General features: G+C 52.5%; 2 protein-coding genes across 5 annotated transcripts in view; both read left to right on the plus strand.

Annotated features, from left to right (window-relative positions):
- LOC112545077 (CMT1A duplicated region transcript 4 protein homolog) overlaps positions 1–18,047 on the plus strand; it is a 58,374-nt gene that overhangs the window by 37,791 nt on the left and 2,536 nt on the right. For 2 of the 4 annotated variants that reach the window (XM_075903509.1, XM_075903511.1), the window contains exons 3-4: positions 9,140–9,226; positions 12,603–17,030. The exons of 1 other annotated variant lie outside the window; for it this stretch is intronic. In XM_075903509.1, the coding sequence (XP_075759624.1) occupies positions 15,570–16,805 (1,236 nt within the window). In that variant the 5' untranslated portion in view covers positions 9,140–9,226; positions 12,603–15,569 and the 3' untranslated portion in view covers positions 16,806–17,030. Of the gene's footprint in view, positions 1–9,139; positions 9,227–12,602; positions 17,031–18,047 lie in introns of those variants that run through there. One more of the 4 variants, XM_075903510.1, reaches the window with a different exon arrangement.
- The window catches only part of TEKT3 (tektin 3), a 173,708-nt gene that overhangs the window by 31,118 nt on the left and 124,543 nt on the right, over positions 1–18,047 (plus strand). The window lies entirely within an intron of this gene.

Raw genomic sequence — 18,047 nt, forward strand, 5'->3', positions numbered from 1 at the left:
CTGGCACAAGGGCCACAGTGAGCCCTGACTGTAAGAACGGTGTATTTATGTTCAGTGTGTCTCCGGCCTGGCGTACAAACACTGTCCTAAAATGACCTTGTTGCTAAGAGCTTTCCTTGCTATAAATCCCGAATGAAAACAGCGGCGGAGTCTAAATGGCCTTTTAACGTCTCCTCCTCCTGCCCCTGCCCGGTGGATGCTAGGAGATGCATGTTGTCTTGTGGTCTTTCTTGAGCCCTGACCTGAGCTGAGGCTGTTTGCTTCTGCCGCATCCGTCTATGCTCTTGCAACGGTCGCAGCTGCCGCTGCGACATGGCCCAGCATGCACTAGAGAAGGGACAACCGCTGTCCCCAGTGTGTCCTCCCGCCCCGCCCTAGCTTCTTCCTCTGCAGGTTGACAGAGCCGAGCTGCTCTCCTCAGCCATTTTGGAAAGCGCACAGGATCTCTGATGGGGTGTCCAGCCCTGACGGAGTAAATTAGGCCAATTAACCCATCGGCTGCGCCTAGAGGAAAGCCAGGGCGGGCTAGGGTGTAACTGGCTGGTGAAATGCAGCTGGGGGTGGGGCTGGGCCGGTTTCTAAAGCGACGGGAGGGAGGCGGTGGGCACGTGATCCCCAGGCCCATCCTGGGAAAAGGGACGTGTGTTTGAGGCTACAGGGGCGAGCGGTCTGGAGCGGGTCCCTGGAAGGGAAGAGTTGGAGCTGGTGCAGCTGGGGGGAAGGTGCAGGAAGCTGGTGCAGTTGGAGCTGGTGCAGGAAGGTCGCCCAGGGAAGGAGTCGGAGGGATGCAGACCACAGCTGTCAGAGCCATGGGCAGGCCCAGGCTCCCCTCCTGGCCACGGGGGAAGTGGCCTCATCAGGGCAGCGCTGGAGAAGGCCATTGGAGACCATTGGTGTGGAAGGACGTTGGGAGCCCCGAAGGGGGAGCCACCAGGCCACTGAGAGACGGCTGCCGTCCCTGGAAGGCGAGGGGCGCCGGAGAGAGGAAGGGGCAGGGCGCCACTGTCACAAGGGAGAGCTGAGCCCCAGAACTGCCAGGAGGTGGCACCGTCCAGTTGCACACTCCAAGAGGCTTCAGGGTGAGTGTCCGAGGGGGTCTCCCCTCGGCTAAGTTGCTTCCAGCTCTGGGGAGGCAAGACCTCAGCCAGGAATCGCTCCAGGGCTCAGGGCTCTGTGTGGACAGAGCCCCTGTGTCCGTGCACAGGGCTGAATGGGAGCCCGGCACAAACCCGTCAGCCACGATAGCTTGGGCAGCGTCTCCAGCCTCGGCCCCTTCGTCCCGGATTCAGGAAATTCCTTCTCTTTGGGCAGTGGCTGATTGCTGGGTGCAGGAATTTCTGGCCTCCGCTTCGCCTGCCCCTCGACCCGAGCCCAGGCGCTCAGCCTGCCGGGCCCTGCAGCAGCAGCATGGCCCATCCACGCCCATCGGCAGGGTGGGGCAAAGGGGGCAAACTGCCCTGGGGCCTGGCAATTCAAAGGGGCCCATGGTTCCTGGCTGTGGCAACAGCGGCAGACCGAGCCCTGGGCCCTTTAAATCACCGCTGGAGCCCCACGCGTTGCACTGCAGCGCCCTGGCAACACACTCTAGATGGCGCTGAGGGAGGGGGCGTTGCTGACTCCGCCCCTTCTGACTGAGGCCCTGCCCCCTTCCAGGAGTGCCGAGCCGGGCACCCAGGAGGATCCATCTCCTGGCTCCTTCTGGAATGGCAGCTCCCTGCCGCAGCTGGAGGAGACCTGGCTGGATTTCCTGGGGTGGAGGAAGAAGGTGAGGAGGCCAGTTTTTCCAGTCTGCCCGCCCCAGACCAGCCAGGTCCTCAGGCCAGGCCCAGGCCTGCCACCTACAGATCTACAGCTGATCTGTGCCTTGGGGGCTCCCGCGAGATTTCCAGCCACTCGCCCGGGCACCGCTTCTTTGCTCAACGTTTGCCCTCTCGGGCCCAGGCCGATGGGTGTTTGTACATTATGGCTACAGAGAAAAGCCCCGTGTTGTGATTTCTGCCTCCCTTGCAAGCCATCGGCTGGACAAGGGTCCCACGTATGAGAGCGCTGTTGTCACTCCCCGAACAACGGGAAGAAGAGAGGGATTGTTCGGCTGCATGCTAAGGGAGGCAACACAGCACAACACTGATGAGGGGTGAGATTTCCCAAGCCCCCGCGTGAGGAGACAAAGTCCCATTCGCTTTCACTGACACTTAGGGGCCGAAACATCTAGTACACGCCTGGAAATGGGACTTAGGTTCCTAAATCACTTGGTTACGTTTGAAAATGCTGCTCTGGAGCTCTGGTGTCAGCTGGTTTAGCTCACCCTAGAGGGTATATTAGGGCAGGGAGGTGGCTGGGACCAGTGGAGCGTCCATAAACCTGCCAGCCCATGCAAGAGATCCTGGCGAGTGGGGTCTGTCTGCACATGCGCCTCTGCCAGGGACCGGAGCTGCCGGGATCTCACTCTCGTCCTGGCCGTCGGCTGCACTTGAGATCCTGGCTCTGGAGCCGTCAGGGCTTTGCCGGGGTGAAGAGGCTGGTGGGGGTGGCAGCAACAGTCACATGTGACCATCTTGGCCTTTGCGTCCTACTGAGTCTCTTGCTTTGGCGCCCAGGCCGTTGTGTCTCCGGGAGAGAAACAATCCACAGAAATTCCACAGACCCTTCCCGGGCAGTCAATGTGGCTTCTGTGTGTGCCTGTCACTGTGCCTCTTTTCTACAGGGCGAGGGGGAAAAAGGTCCCTTTGTGTGAGGACTGAAAACAGCAGCCCCATCCCACAGCGCGCATGAAATCTTAATGTCAACTCTTTGTCTCCTTGTGTTTGCAGATAAACAAGGGCCCCCTCCCCCCGTATGTCTGACCGCCCCCCGTATATCCTTCCCTTGGCGCGGCCCTAGAGGGCGCTGGTGGCCTGGAAGGGCCCAGGCGGTGGGACGGGGTGCTCAGGAGACGTCTGTGATGCGCTTCGTGTCTGCTCCGCAGCCTGCTCGGTCGGTGGGAAGGCTCCTGTCGGCTCTCGCTGACTTTGGAGACACGTCCTTGGGAAGTCCTGGCCTCACGGGAAGCCAGGGTAGGAGGTCAATGAAGCTACACTGGTTTGCACCAGCTGCCATTGTGACTCTTCAACAGTAGTGCCTGCTTCTTCCTGCTTAGAATTTTCTGAACTATCCCGTGCATGATGTTAAGCACTGGGATAAATTGCCTGGGAAGGGTGTGGAATCTCCATCATTGGAGATTTTAAAGAGCGGGTTAGACAGACACCTGTCAGGGATGGTTTTGATGGTGCTTGGTCCTGCTGTGAAGGCAGGAGATTGGACTTGACTTCTAGAGGTTCCTTCCAGTTCTAGTGATCTTTGAGTTCGAGTCTGGCCCCATTTCTTTTCTCTTTTTTCAAGCAAAGACATTAAATACCTGTCCTGCCCCCAGAGTTAATGCAGGGGCATGGCTGAGAAGCAGAAATGATGCACAACATGGAATGCAAAAAGTCAAGGTTCTGTGGCACCTGTTCATCCAGGTGAATTGCAGATATGTGCATGTTTTAATGTCCCTTGGCCTCTAATATGTTAATGGGGATATTGTCAAATATGTCCTATCAAACTCAGCAGATGCAATGCTTTCAGAACCTTGACTTTTGCATTTCTTCATGTTTGCCAGTGTTAATTGTATAAACCTAATGGCACTTTAATGGGGGAGATTTTGCATTTGATATTAAGGGCCTGGTCTTCACAACGTCCTCTGGCAAGGAGTTCCACAGATTGACCGTGTGTTGTATTTTTTCACACAATGCACAGTCAACCTGTGGAACTCCTTCCCAGAGGATGTGGTGAAGACCAGGACTTTAACAGGGTTCAAAAAAGAGCTAGATAGATTCATGGAGGTTGGGTCCATCAATGGCTATTAGCCAGGATGGGTAAGGATGGTGTACCTAACCTCTGTTTGCCAGAAGCTGGGAATGGCTGACGGGGCTGGTATCGCGTATTCTGGATGGAGGGTCTGACCCAGTCTGGCTGTTCTTAGAGTTTAAGGCCAGAAACCACCATCTGATTAGTCCACCCTGCTCACTAATGCTGCTGGAATTAGAGGCGCAGTTGTGAAAAGGGCTCGTTTCTATTGCGATTCTTGTCCCGCCCTGCTGATGGGAACAGCTGAACACCTGCCAGTAGCGCGTTAAGCGACATGACTCGCATCTGCTGGATCTCAGCTGATCGGTTTCATACCCCACCCAGGCCGCCTGGTGCTTCTGCTTCACCAGGCAGGTGCTGATTTGAACTGAAGCCCCCCGGCGTCAATGGCAAAAGCGCCCACTGAGCTGAGCAGGTGCTGATGCCCTTCCTCTAACGAATGACAAAATGTTTGCCAGGCTCTCCTCTTCCTCCTTTCATTTCCCACTGTGAGCTCAGACCCCCCCCAGGTCAGAGAGGCCTGTCCACATTTTCTTCTTCCTGGGTTTGTGCTGCTGGGTACCCAGGTCCTCCTGTTCTGGCTCGTCTGTCTGCCAGGTGCCCGCTGGGCTTTATGACGATCGCTTTCTGCTCTTGCTATGCAGCTTCCCGAGTCACACGCCTGGGCCCAAGTTTGCCTGTGAATCGGTTTATGGAGAATTCCAAGCAGTGAAATCAGAGGAACGAAGAAAGGGCTTTTTGTTGCTCTTATCCCTGCATCAGCTTTATTCAAGTTTCCAGTAATTCCTTTAACAGCCACTGCTATATCTGACTTGGCACTGCGGGGCAAAGCCTTATCCATTAAAGTCAACAGCAAACCACCATGGACTCCAAAAGGACCAGGATCAGATGCATTGGGAGTCGCTTGCTGGTAAGATTTTAAGTCGGCTTCATCTCTTGCTGACAACCCTTTGTCCACTGCTCAGTTACAGAGGCAGAAAACGCATCACCTTGTTCTCAGAGTTTCACGTATTTTGTTCAGAAACCTTAACAAGGGAAAATAAGCAGCTAAAATTGCTGTAAAATCTAAGAACCAAGAAATATGATCTCATATATAGGATGAAGAAATGCTCCTGGGAAGATGAGTCTCTTGTATCTCTGGTAACATCTAATCCAGCCATCCCATGCTTCTCGCCAATCTGTACTTCTAGGGAATGGGTACGGTTGTGGGTTTCTCCCAGACTGAAAGCACTGACAAAATCATAAAGATGCTAATTATCTTACCCATTACAAAGCTAGCTTCCCCAATGATCATCCCTAATATCATAACCTCATAGACACTAACCTCCCCTCTTCCTCCTTGCCCCCTCTGTTCTAAAATCTGATTTGTCAATTTTATATGTGTTCACTTTTTTTGATTGTATCCCTTTGTATATATGGTCATGGCAAATTTCTTCCACAATTTGATCTGAGGAAGTGGGTCTGGCCTATGAAAGCTCATCCCCTAATAAACCATCCTATTAGTCTTTAAATTGCTGCATAGTCCTGTCTTTTGTTTCAGCAAGACCAGACTAACACGGCTACATCTCTATTATTGACAAAATCACAGGGTTTCTTGCCAGCCAGTTTTGCTGGAAGGCCTCAACCAATGTTCTCACCTCTGGGGTGCCCTGGGAAAAGAAGGGATGTTTCTAGGATCCCTGAAGAGGCAAAATGGCTGGAACTAACACAGGAGCAAAGAGGTGACGTGAAAGATGACTCCGTTTGCTCACATTTGTGATGTGACGGATATTGGTCATGACTTATCAGCGATTTCTCCTGCCCTATAACGTTGGCAGCTTCCTCCCTATCTAAAGAAAGTGATGAAGAAAATTAGTCCCTGAGCCAGTTTGGATGGGAGCCGGGGGCTTATCTGAACTGCTTTGATCTGGCTATTACCTGGGGAAATCAAACTTTCTTATGCATGGTTCAGCTTTGGACAGGTGGCAAGAGGAGCCTTCCTGGCAGGGTTTGGGGTTTGGAGATGGATTAATTCACAGGGATTATTAGATTTTAGTTGGATTTTAAATATGTCAATAAAAAACACCCTGGCCCCCATCTAAAACCCACTGAGATTCTTTCCCCACTATCCCTAGTGGATCAAGTCCTATCTCTGTGTCCCTTTGTAATGGTGCAATTGTGTGTCTCTAGTGCAACCCATTAAAACTACTAAAAAAGCAAATGGTTTTCATTAGACTAGTTCCTGACTCCAAAGCAAAACTGAAGTAATTCTCCCTCCTCTGCCCCAATCCCTGGAGACATGAGTTCTGTCTGATTAGCAAACGAATATGGAAACCACATGGTGAAAAATAAAATAAATAAGAGATCAGCATGTGGGAGCCGGCAATCCATCAGAAGGGAGGGGTGAGAGAAACTAGTTTAAACAAAAGAAGAAGAGAGAAACTAGTTCTAATTTTTCCAGGTTTTTTTTTTAAACAAAAACAAACGCTTATTAGTTTGCAAAGTTCCCCTCTGCAACTTGTAATTTCACTTCCCCCTCATTTGCTTTTACTGCATGCTCTGGGCACTGTCAGAACAGCCTGATTTATCACTGACAGATTTGGCTAGTTTTCATGCAAGCTCTCACTAAATATAAGGGTGTGAAAATTGTCCCCCCTGCCAGGAATTCCTCCTAGAATTGTAGTTTGCAGCCGTTGTAGCATGCAGGAAATTGTCCAGTGGTAGCATTATGATTTAAATGTCCGTCTTTCCTAAAAAGCAAAATCCTCTTTTTTTTGGGAGACTGTTTCTCTGACAGCTTCGATTACATTGACCATCTCGACATAGCCAGGGGAAGGAGGGGAAATCAATGGGTGTAACTCCTGGTTGTTGTTGCCAGCAGTGCAGATTTTAGAGAGGAAATGTTTATTGACCAGGATTTTTATCAGCAGAGGTTTGTTCCTTGGGCTTTATCCCATCCAGTGTTCTCCAGGAGCAGCTTGTAAAATAAATCAGCAACGCGGACATGATACATAACATGGTGTTTCTGGCTGCAGAGGCCCTCGCATGGACAGAAGTGAAGAGCCAAGCAGTAGAGAGCTGTAATTATCAGCATCGTGATGCTAATGATCAGAACTCAAGGTGGCTTTATTCAGTGACATTTCATCTTTGGCCAAAAATGAGCACTTTTGGGGGGTCTGGGCTGGAAACTGCATCGTTTTAGCCGGGGAAATCTATATCCACTGAGAGACGTTTCTCCACCAACGATGCTGGCAGATTTCTCCAGAGGTTCGTGAAAAGGGTCTCCCTCTTTGCCTGTAGCACTTGCGGGTTGTACAGGGCACTACCACTTTTGTCACAATTAAAGCGAGGTCTGAATCTCACGCCTGGAATCGGATCACGGGTGAACAGCAGTAGCCTTCGGTCTGGACTCTGAATAGACTGTGCTGTCTCCCAGATCTATTCCACAGTATGGGACTCTCTCCCCTCTCTTACTGCCTTTGATTTTACACTTCTTAAAAAGTCTGTATCCTTGCTGGCTCATGTGGTTCGATGGGGCAGATTCACCAACCCATGCTGGCTGTTTTGGTGACCCGAAACAGCTGTAAAACCGATTTGGCAGTGGAGTCGACTGGACCACTGGTTTTTCATCATGAAAGCAGCATAAAACAATTAGAGCTCCGGGTGCAGTAGCCCTAAGTAAGCTACGCAATGTGAGCTATGCACATTGTGTAGCTTATTTAGAGTCAATTTCGAAAGAGCTTATTTTGAAATTAGGTGCTGTCTACACAGCACTTAGTTTGAACTAAATCGCTGTTCCAAAACATCCCTTACCCCTCGTGGAATGAGGTTCACAGGGACGTCGGCATAGCAAGCCCTGTTATATTTCGAAATAACAGGTGCGCTCAAAAGATGCGGAATAGCTATTTCAGGATCCCTCCAGTATCCCGAAATAGTGCTGCAGTGTAGATGTAGACTTAGAGTTAGCCAGTGAGGGGGGATTTGAGAGCAGCCTTCAACTTCCTGAAGGGAGGTTCCAAAGAGGATGGAGAGAGGCTGTTCTCAGTAGTGACAAATGGCAGAATAAGGAACAATGGTCTCAAGTTACAGTGGGGGAGGTCTAGGTTGGATATTAGGAAAAACTATATTACTAGGCGGGTGGGGAAGTGCTGGAATGGGTTCCCTAGGGAGGGGGTAGAGTCTCCATCCCTAGAGGTGTTTAAGTCCTGGCTTGACAAAGCCCTGGCTGGGTTGATTGAATTGGGATTGGTCCTGCTTTGGGCAGGGGGCTGGACCTGATGACCTCCTGAGGTCCCTTGCAGCTCTAGTATTCTATGGCGCACCTAGTACAAGCCCCTCTTCCCCCCCGTAACAAACCCCAATACAAAATCCATGTCTTGGTGCCTCCCTAGGAGGAGTAGAGTGACGGGCAAAGCTTAAAAGGCTCCTAATTTGAATCTGCATCGGATAAGACTGCAGAAGCGTGGCTCTTCCAGCAAGCTCCTCTGCTACATCGGCGCGCCTGTTGCACACCCAAAGTCACATGGTTGGCATGTGGGTGTGTTGTCCGGGAACTGTGCAAGGAACTTTCCTTCTTTTGCACACCGCGTTCCAGGCTACAGTCGAAATGCACTTCCTGCACCGTGTCTCTGTCCCCACCCTCCGTGACACAGGCCAGCCCAATGCTCCCTTTCAACCTGGCCAGCAGAACTCACTGCTGAGGAGGGGCACACGTCTCCCCAACCTCCATGGGGTGCTGGGGCACACCTGGAGGAGTGGTCCTCATATGGCGCATTCCAGCCCCGCGTCGGTTTCTTTTTGCTGGAGCAGAGGCCAGAGTGCAATGACAAGCCTGCATCCAAATGGTCGTGAGCACTGGGGAAGTCCCAGCAGCCCCCCGACCTGCACTGAAACTCTGGCTCAGCCCTAGACTTGAGATCGGATCCCTGGGCTTGAAGTGCCCGTGGGAAGTGGACTTAGCGGGGGGCACTCAGAGTGCTACAAGAAGGGCTCGCAGCACCAAGAAGGGATGTATTTCCAGCAGGGGGTTTAAAGTCTGAGCCCTTGCAGAATGCACGCCCGTGCGTTTAGGAACGGACCAAAAGCCTTCCCAGGAGGGCATGAAGTTAGGTAGGATCTGGTTGCTCAGAGGTTAATTTTTGGATCCAAACCCAGACGTCACCTCCCCGGTTAGAATGTCTGGTGAGTTTCTACTTGCTCTGAAGGCCAATGCTTCTGGCCTCATTACTAACAGGAGCGAGGTGCAAACCTTCCATGACACATTCTTCTTTGACAGGGTCCGCCTGGACATCCTCCATCTGCCAGCTTGGCTGGATGCTGCAGGAGAGGTGCCTTTTGCTGAGCTGTCGCTCATAGAAATTAGGTCAGTTTCCTAAATTATTCAATTTAAATAATTCTTCTAGGAATGGGGATGGGACGGGAGCTTTCCAGAGAATACTGAGCTTCGGGAAGAAGTGGGTTTTGCCCATAAGAGCTCATGATATTAAAGACAGGCCTTTGTTATTCTCTATAGGTGCATCTATGCTGCAGCGCTTAACTTGAAATAAGCTACGCAAATTGAGCTACGTCAATTGCGTAGCTTATTTTGAAATTGGGAGTGTCTACACAGCACGTATTTTGAAATAGAGCACTCTTCCTCCGACTTCCCTTACTCCTGACACAATGAGGCTATGTCTAGACTGGCATGATTTTCCGGAAATGCTTTTAACGGAAAAGTTTTCCGTTAACAGCATTTTCGGAAAAACGCGTCTAGATTGGCAGGACGCTTTTCCGCAAAAGCACTTTTTGCAGAAAAGCGTCCATACCAATCTAGACGCGCTTTTGCGCAAAAAAGCCCCAATCGCCATCGGGGCTTTTTTGCGGAAAACAAATCTCAGCTGTCTGCACTGGCCCTCTTGTGCAAAAGTTTTGCCCAAAAAGGACTTTTGCCCGAATGGGAGCAGCATAGTATTTCCGCAAAAAGCACTGATTTCAGACAGTAGGAAGTCAGTGCTTTTGCAGAAATTCAAGTGGCCAGTATAGACAGCTGGCAAGTTTTTCCGGAAAAGTGGCTGATTTTCCGGAAAAACTGGCCAGTCTAGACACAGCCTGAGGGTTACGGGAGTCGGAGTAAGAAGTCCTCCAGCTTGACAGTATTTCGACATTATTTCAAAATAATGTTGCCATGTAGACCTATCCCAAGAGAATTTGGCTGGGTGCAGATTTCGGCTGTGTGTGGCTCAGCTCAGAACCCCTTTAAAAAGCAATATTAATGTAACTGAGATGCACACATTGCTCATTGCTGCAAATGCAATTCATGCCCTTCCTTATGTCATCCCCTAGGGTATGCCTACACTGCATCCCTCTGTCGGCAGAGGGATGCAGGTTAGGCAGGTCGACACTGCAAATGAGGCAGGGATTTAAATATCCCGTGCCTAACTTCATAAAAATGGCTGCCCCATTTTGCCAACTCGGCACTTTGTCAGCAAAAAGCGGCAGTCTAGAGGGGGATCTGTTGAGAAAGAAAACCTTTTTCAACAGATCCTGTCAACCTCCTTGAAGGAGGCATAAGGGATCTGTCGAAAAAGGCGTTTTTTCTCCACAGATCTTGCTCTAGACCGCCGCTTTTTGCCGACAAAGTGCTGAGTCGGCAAAACACAGTGGCCATTTTAATGCAAATTAAGCACAGGATATTTAAATCCCTGCCTCATTTGCAATGTCGACCTGCCTAATCTGCATCTCTCTGCCGACAGAGGGATGCATTCTAGACACACCCCTGCTCCGGCTCGTCAATTTCATTTGTTGCATTGTAAATTCCCTAGGGCAGGTGCTACGCCATGTCTGTTGAGCGCTCTGCAAATCCCTGCTCACATTTTCAGAGGGCTCTGCATAGAAACTAAAAATAACCCGCTCTCCCGACTTCACCCTCACACAGAGAGCTTTGAAAGGCAGGTCCGTTGGTCTGTCTCTTTCCAACACTTACAGTGTTATGTTTTGATTTGCTTGGGCACTGCTCTGGAGCAGCGACCGTTTGTGGCTTTCTCCGAGGTGCTCTGGAATGCAGCTCACAGCTGCTTCCTAGGCCTGCAGGATGGGAACGGACTGTACAGTTTGGATGTGCCTGTGGGGTGCACAGAGTCCTTTTCCACGGCCTTTGTTATTCCCCTGTGTAATTTACAGCTCGATGTTGTTGACAGGCAGAGTGCACATTTTTCAAGGGGAGCGTAAGTTCTTTGTCAAGTCCTGATCCTTACCCTAGGGAAGTCAGGGGAAGGACTCCAAAGCCTTAGCCCGTATTCCTTGTGTCTTCCAACACCGAATCGTCAGCGTTGCCAGTGCTGCACTGCAGTCTACAGGGCTGTCAGTGCAATGCTGTGTTTGCACACACAGAGTTTAAATACATTTTTTGTAGTGCAAATGTATCATATGCAACCACTGATTCCCAGCCTGGCTCCTAACTAGCAGATGCCTCTGTGTTTGCAAAATGAAAGCTGTATGGAGTTGTTTTCCTGGCTACTTCCCAGGCTAAAACTCGTATAAATAGAGCTTTTGGGGGGGGGGAGGGAGGAAGGATTGTCCTTTCACATGAAATGTTAACTTTCTGAAATGACTTGCTGCTCAGAAAAGGAATGAAAAATCAAACTGGCAAAAACTTTTCAGAAACTGAAAAATTCCGAAGCGTTTCAAAGGGCAAACATTAGAGTGGAAAAGGTTGATTTTTTTAACGAGAACAAAACAACTTGACACATCGCCCTGACCTTTTTAAAACTGGGGAATAGAAAATTTCACTTTGTTTCAAAACGTTGATTTCGCATAACAGATTGGTTTGTGTCGCCTGATCAGAAAATTGAACCTTTTCCTCAAAATTGACATTGAACTGTGAAAAATGTGGATTTCAACAAAATCATATTTCCTAATAGGAATTATTTGGGGCTTAATATTTTCACCCCCTCTTCTTACACATGGGAGAAGCTTGCCTGTGTGTCTGCCATGTGTCTTATCTAGTAGCCTGTGGAATCTGACCACGGATAGTGCACAACTGGGGAGTTCACAACAACCGCAACATTTACTCTGCAAGTGTTCCTGTTGCATCAAGTATAGACATTACAGGACACTACAACGGAGTGAATAATTGATTTTTTGGTTCAGGGGCAAACTGGAAAGAAAAAGTGGCTCAGTTCAAACCAAAATTATTTTAATTACCCAAACCAAAAACATGAACACTCCCCGTCTCGCTTTTGTTTGAGGATGAACAAAAAGGACTGTTTAACACCCCCTCCTACTGATTTGGGGGAGTTCATTTAGTTTGGGGTCATTTTTGCACATCACCCTTCTTTTAAATTAGCTACATTTTGAACTATAATGCAGGTTTTGAAATACAAAGTGAAAACATTTTATTTTAAAATGGCTGAAACGGAATGTTTCAACTCTGCTAAATAAATTCCATCTTTTCTCTGCCAAAACTTATTGCCAAATTCAATCTAAATTTATGAATAGTTTCCATGTACTGAAAAATGTATTTTCTGCTAATGTATTGTTTGCTTTTAATTTTTGCCCACCACTAATTGATCTACTCATATTACCTATGAGAGTCATCGGTAAAAGTGACTCATGCCATCGCTACATGGGGATTCTATTCCGAAGCAGTAAGGACAAGCCTACAGGTAGACTTTGGACAGCTTAGTAAATACAGGGGCGTGCTGAAAACCCACAGCACATGTTATTGGGATGTAGCGAACAATTCTTCTTATTCAAATCAGGTGACTGAAATGTGTAGCGGCATTGTCCTGCTCAGAATGGATCGCTGGCAATTGTGGAGAGAGCTGAAGGAAGAAAGGGAGTCGTGGGAAGCAGAAAATAAAAGAGAACCGCAGCCAGTTATCTCAGTGACTTCCATGTTCTTCAGGGTGGGCAGGAGCACAGCGCACACGAGAGGAAATTCCAGACTGTGTGCATCCTGTGTGAGTCAGTTTGTCACCAGGGGCTGTGGAGCGAGAGAGCCAAGCGGTCCAGACGCTACAGGAATAATGATACAGCACAGCTGCTGCTGGACCCGCCGACGTTCTTGGAGCTGGGAATGAATGAACAGAACGTGTGTAGGTGCAGAGCGCTGAAAACAAACACTGAGGGGCTTTTCTGGCCCAGTGCGAGTCCACCAACATTGTGAGTGGAAGATAAGCTTGAACAGAGCATGTCTTGGAATGATTAGGCATAGCAATGTTGCTCAGTGGTTAGAACAGACGACTGGGAGTCAGGATTCTTGGGTTTTGCTCTTGTTTCCGCCAATGACTTTCTGAGGGACCATGGGAAATTCATGTAGCATTTTCAGAGTTCCCATCTCTAAATGCAGATAAGAATAGCTCCCTAGCTAACACAGGGACTGTGTTGTGTAAAGGCCCTGAGGTCAAAGGCCCTTTGAATAAGACACTGCACAAATATACACTTCCACTCTTTAGCTGAAGAGAGTGGGAAAAGTAGTATTATCCCCACTTACCAGATGGGAAACTGAGACATGGAGACTGGGGTAGGACTCAGGGGCACACCTGGGGAAAGGAGGGATTCTCAAGGTCTCTTACAGTGTGGACTCTGCCTCAGTAGAAACGTCTTGTGGACACTTCATCTCGTGTTCCTGGCTGGCCCCTGAGAAATCTAATCCATGTTTTATGGGCGTGAGAAGCACCTGGGATTAAACAAACTAGGGATGTTAAATATCGGTTAATTGAATAGTTGATTAACCTCATTCATTCTTACCGGTTACTAGAGTATTCTATAGTACTTGGGGGTGGGGCCAGCAGCCAGTGCGCTCCAGCCCCACTCCCGAGGAGCCTGCTGCCACCCCGCACTGCTACCTCTGTATCAGAGGCAGCAGCGCAGGGAGCCAGGCGGGAGCTGGTCCGCGAGGGGAGCCAGTTTAAAAACCAGCTCCCTTTGTGGACTGGCTGCCTGTCACCCTGCGCTGCTGCCGATACAGAGGTAGCAGTGCGGGGTGGCAGCTGCCCCTGTCTAGGGAAGGTCTGAACTCCTGGCCCTGGCGTGAGCTGGGACTGAGCCGGGCTGCCTGCCTGCTTAGCTCCTAATACACTTTAAATGCAGAGCCGCAGCAGGGGCAGGTCCTGAACCCATTGCAAGCCAGGACTGAGCCGGGCTGCTGACCAGCCTGATAAAACAATTACCGGTAGGGAAGGGGGGGAAATGCGTGTAGTCTATAGCATTAACCTATGCGCTTTTGCCTATTGGCTAATCGGTAAATCCACTCAGAGCCGGCCCAAGGTACCAGCCTGTAGGGGGCACCGCGCAGGGCTGCCGGGCCGGGCGGGGCCAGCATCGCACATGCTCCACGTGCCCAGGGCAGCTCCCGCGTGTGCACCGGGTGCCCGGGGGTGGGTTTGCACATGCGCCGGGCGCCTGGGGGCAGGGCCGCAGCCGCGCCTGCATCACACTCCTGGGGGAAGCACTGTGCTCCTGGGCCCAGGGTGCGCAAATGGCTCGGGCTGGCCCTGAAACCAATACACAATTACATCCCTAAAACAAGCCACTGAGGCAGCTGCAAGCCCAACTCATCTTCTGGCCCTCGGCTCCTGCTCTGTGCCCCCAGGACTCGCTAGGATTCCCTGTTTTTGGGGGGCCTGGTCAGAGGGACCTTTTCTTCCTGCTCTCCATCCCCAGTAACCTGCTTGTTTAAGCAAGAGCAGGGTTTTTTACGCCTGTAAATATTTAATCACGAATTACATAATTGTTGTGGTTTATTGTGCAGTGCTGGTAAAGAGAAAAGCAATTAGAGGCACAGAGGAAATTCTATAGCTGCCTGTGGCCTCTGCCATTCTCAGATGAATCATTGCTGCCCGGCAAGAAGGAGATGGGCTTATGGCAGGCTTTCAGGTCAGCCCTAGAAAGGGAACGAAAAGGCTGATTCCTCCGGGCATGTCTGATGGGGTGGTCAGGGCTGTTCTGTGTTCTTTCTTCTCTGGATTTTCTTTCCCATGTGAAGCTGACCCAAGTCTCCTCTGCACCCCGAGCCATGACTGCAGCCGGGGTAGGCTCCGGAGCCGGCTCCTGTGGCTGCAAACACCAGGGCAGATGAAGCCCTGCAGGCTTCCACAACACAAGTGGGTCCCCAGGGTGCCCGGTGGGTTGGCACGGCCTGTGCACTGCATTTACACTGCTCTCTTTAGCCACGCCAGCGCAGGGAAAGGCAGCCAGGTATGTCCAGCTGCAGCATGGACACACCCTCTGGTGCTCATCTCATACCCGCCAGCTTTCGCGGCTTTGTGGTTTGTTTGTTTAGATCCTAACGAAGAAACTGTGTCTAGTGGTGAGAGCAGAAAGCTGGGAGTTGGAAGATTTGAATTCTAGGCTAGGCCCTCCTAGGGTATGTCTACACTACAGCGCTAATTCGAACTAAGCTAATTCGAACAAGCGCATCTAGACTTAAAAACTAGTTCGAATTAGCATTTTGCTAATTTGAACTAGCGCGTCCACACTGATTGGACACAGGGGCGCATTTAAGGGCAGCTGAAATCGGTTCTGGCAGGGCATCAGGTCAGTAGTTGCTTTGTGTGGCTGCTGTCTGAGGCTATCTGAGGCTCGTGCTTAAAGGGACCCCCCTGGGCAGCCGGTTCTCAGCTTTTCCGCTTGCTTGCCTACCTTGCCGAGGGACAGCAAAGCGTTGGTCTCTGTGCCCATCTGTGTCGGTGCTTCCCTTCAGGGATGCCGCCGCAGGTGGCAACATGGAGCCAGAGCTCGCCCTGCACCTTCTGGTGCAGTTTATGGACTTACTGCTGCAAGCCTGCCAGCAATGGCTGGAGGCTGCCTGGTTCCACCTGGTGCACGTCATCCCCCTGCCTCTCCGCCTGGCCACCCTGAGGGCCATGGAGCAGGTGCGGTGGCGCCCCGGCACCGGCATGCCCCGCCGCATCTGGTGTCTGGACACCAGCAGCGACTGGTGGGACCGCATCGTCCTGGAGAGCTGGGGAGACCAACAGTGGACCCAAAATTTCAGGATGAGGAGGGACACCTTCCTGGAGCTCTGCGAGTGGCTCGCCCCTGCCCTGCACAGAAGGGACACTCGCATGAGGCCCGCCATCCCTCTCCAGAAGCGGGTGGCCATCGCCCTCTGGAAGCTCTCCACGCCGGACAGCTACCGATCTGTCGGGAACCAGTTCGGCATGGGGAGATCCACCGTCGGAGCGGTGCTCATGCAGGTACGGCGCTCGTCAGCCACCGAGCCGGGGGGGAGGGGGCTGCGAGGAGGGGATGGGCCGCCCCAGGGAAAACGTGGGGACGGAGGGGGGAGGAGGCAAAAGTGCCCTGCACCGGAGGGGCCGGTCTCTCCCGGTCGCACTGCACACCGCCTGGGGGAGTTGCTTCTGGGAGTGGGGCGCGGGGCACTACCAGGGCACGAGCACTCCCAGCCACCCGGGCGCCCCACTGATTCGCGCTTTGCTGTGTCTCTCTGCAGGTGGTCAAGGCCATCAACCGGGTGCTGCTCCGCAGAGTGGTCCACCTCACCGACCCGGACGCCGTCATCCGGGTGTTCGGCGCCCTCGGCTTCCCCAACTGCGGGGGGGGCCATCGACGGGATGCACATCCCCATCCGTGCCCCGGAACACCAGGCCTCCCAGTACGTGAACCGCAAGGGGTACTTCTATGTCCTCCTGCAGGCCACGTGTGACCACCGGGGCCAGTTCACGGACATTAATGTGGGCTGGTCCGGCAAGGCACACGATGCCAGGGTGTACCGGAACTCCTCTGTGTGCCAGAGGCTGCACGCCGGGACCTTCTTCCCCAACCGCCACATCAGGGTCGGGGACGTGGACATGCCCGTGTGCCTGGTGGGGGATGCGGCCTATCCCCTACAGCCCTGGCTCAAGAAGCCCTACATGGGGCACCTCAACCCCTCCCGCCAGACGTTCAATGCGAGGCTGACCAGGGCCCGCATCGTGATTGAGGGGGCCTTCGGGTGACTGAAAGCCCGATTTAGGTGCCTCCTCACCCGCCTCGACCTCGCCGAGCACAACATCCCTCCCGTGGTGGCAGCATGTTGTGTGCTGCACAATTTGTGCGAGAGGAAGGGGGAGGCTTTCCTGACAGCCTGGATGGCTGAGGCTGACCACATGGCTGGCCAGTACACTCAGCCCTACACTGCCGCCATCTGGGAAGCCCAGTGGGGGGCCGTCCGGATCCAGGAAGCCCTGCGGGAGAGCTTCCATGTGGAGGAGGGGGACGGAACTCTCCCTGCATGCCCCACTGGGGCCTTCTTCCACCCTCCCCCCTTCCCCTTTCCCCTCCCTAACCTCCCTTCCTAATGTCAAATAAAGGTACCTGTTTTGGCAAAAAAAAACTCTCTTTATTTTACATAACTGGGGTGGGGGGAGGGAGGAGTGAGGGTGGGAGAGGGGAGGGAGAAACCTGGGAGGAGGGAACTGGAAGGGGGTGGAAGGGGAGGAAGGGAAGGGAAAGCTCAGGCTTGGGGGTCCGGCTGGCTCTCCCGTCTCGCAACACTGCGGGTGCGAGGGCCTCGGGGGGAGCGGGTGTGGAGGGTGGGGCAGGAGGGACGGTGGGTGAGGAGGAAGCGGGAGAGGGAGCAGGGGCAGCAGAGGGAGCAGGGGCAGCAGGGGTGGGAGGAGGAGCGAGAGCTGGGGCAGCCGCAGGACCCAGAGCAGGAGGAGGCAGGAACCGGTCCACCAGGGTCTGGAGGTGGCCTCTGAGGTCATGGCCCTGCTCCTCCAGCACATCCACACTCCACTGGCGCAGCCGAAGGTCCTCTCGGACCCAGTGCTCCTGGTTGCGGAGTAGCTGCTTCATGAACCGGAGGTGCTGCCACTGGTAGTCCTCCTGGTTCCTGGCACACCTGCTGGCCTGGGCGCGGGTGGCTGTTGCAGGCGGACTGGTGCGCCCTGCAGTCCCAGGTGCTGCGGCTGTGGTGAAACAAGAGCAGCGGTCAGTTCTCCCTGGGGACAAGGTGAGTGAAACCCAGCCCCCCTCTGCAAGGCCAAGGCCCCTGCAGGATCCCCAGCTGCTGCTCCATGGTAGGCAAGGCCCAGGCGCATGGTCCCTGGGCTCCCTTTCCCCCCCACCCCTCCATACACATAAGGGGAGCATGATGGTACTCACAGGTGGAGGCCTCCCTGGCCTCGGACGACACAGGAGATGTGGTCTGTGGGGTGCCTCGGGGGTTCTGGGTCCTAGGCAGGCTCCCGGCAGGC

The sequence above is a fragment of the Pelodiscus sinensis genome, chromosome 20 (assembly GCF_049634645.1).
Source record: "Pelodiscus sinensis isolate JC-2024 chromosome 20, ASM4963464v1, whole genome shotgun sequence".
NCBI classification, from domain to species: domain Eukaryota; kingdom Metazoa; phylum Chordata; order Testudines; family Trionychidae; genus Pelodiscus; species Pelodiscus sinensis.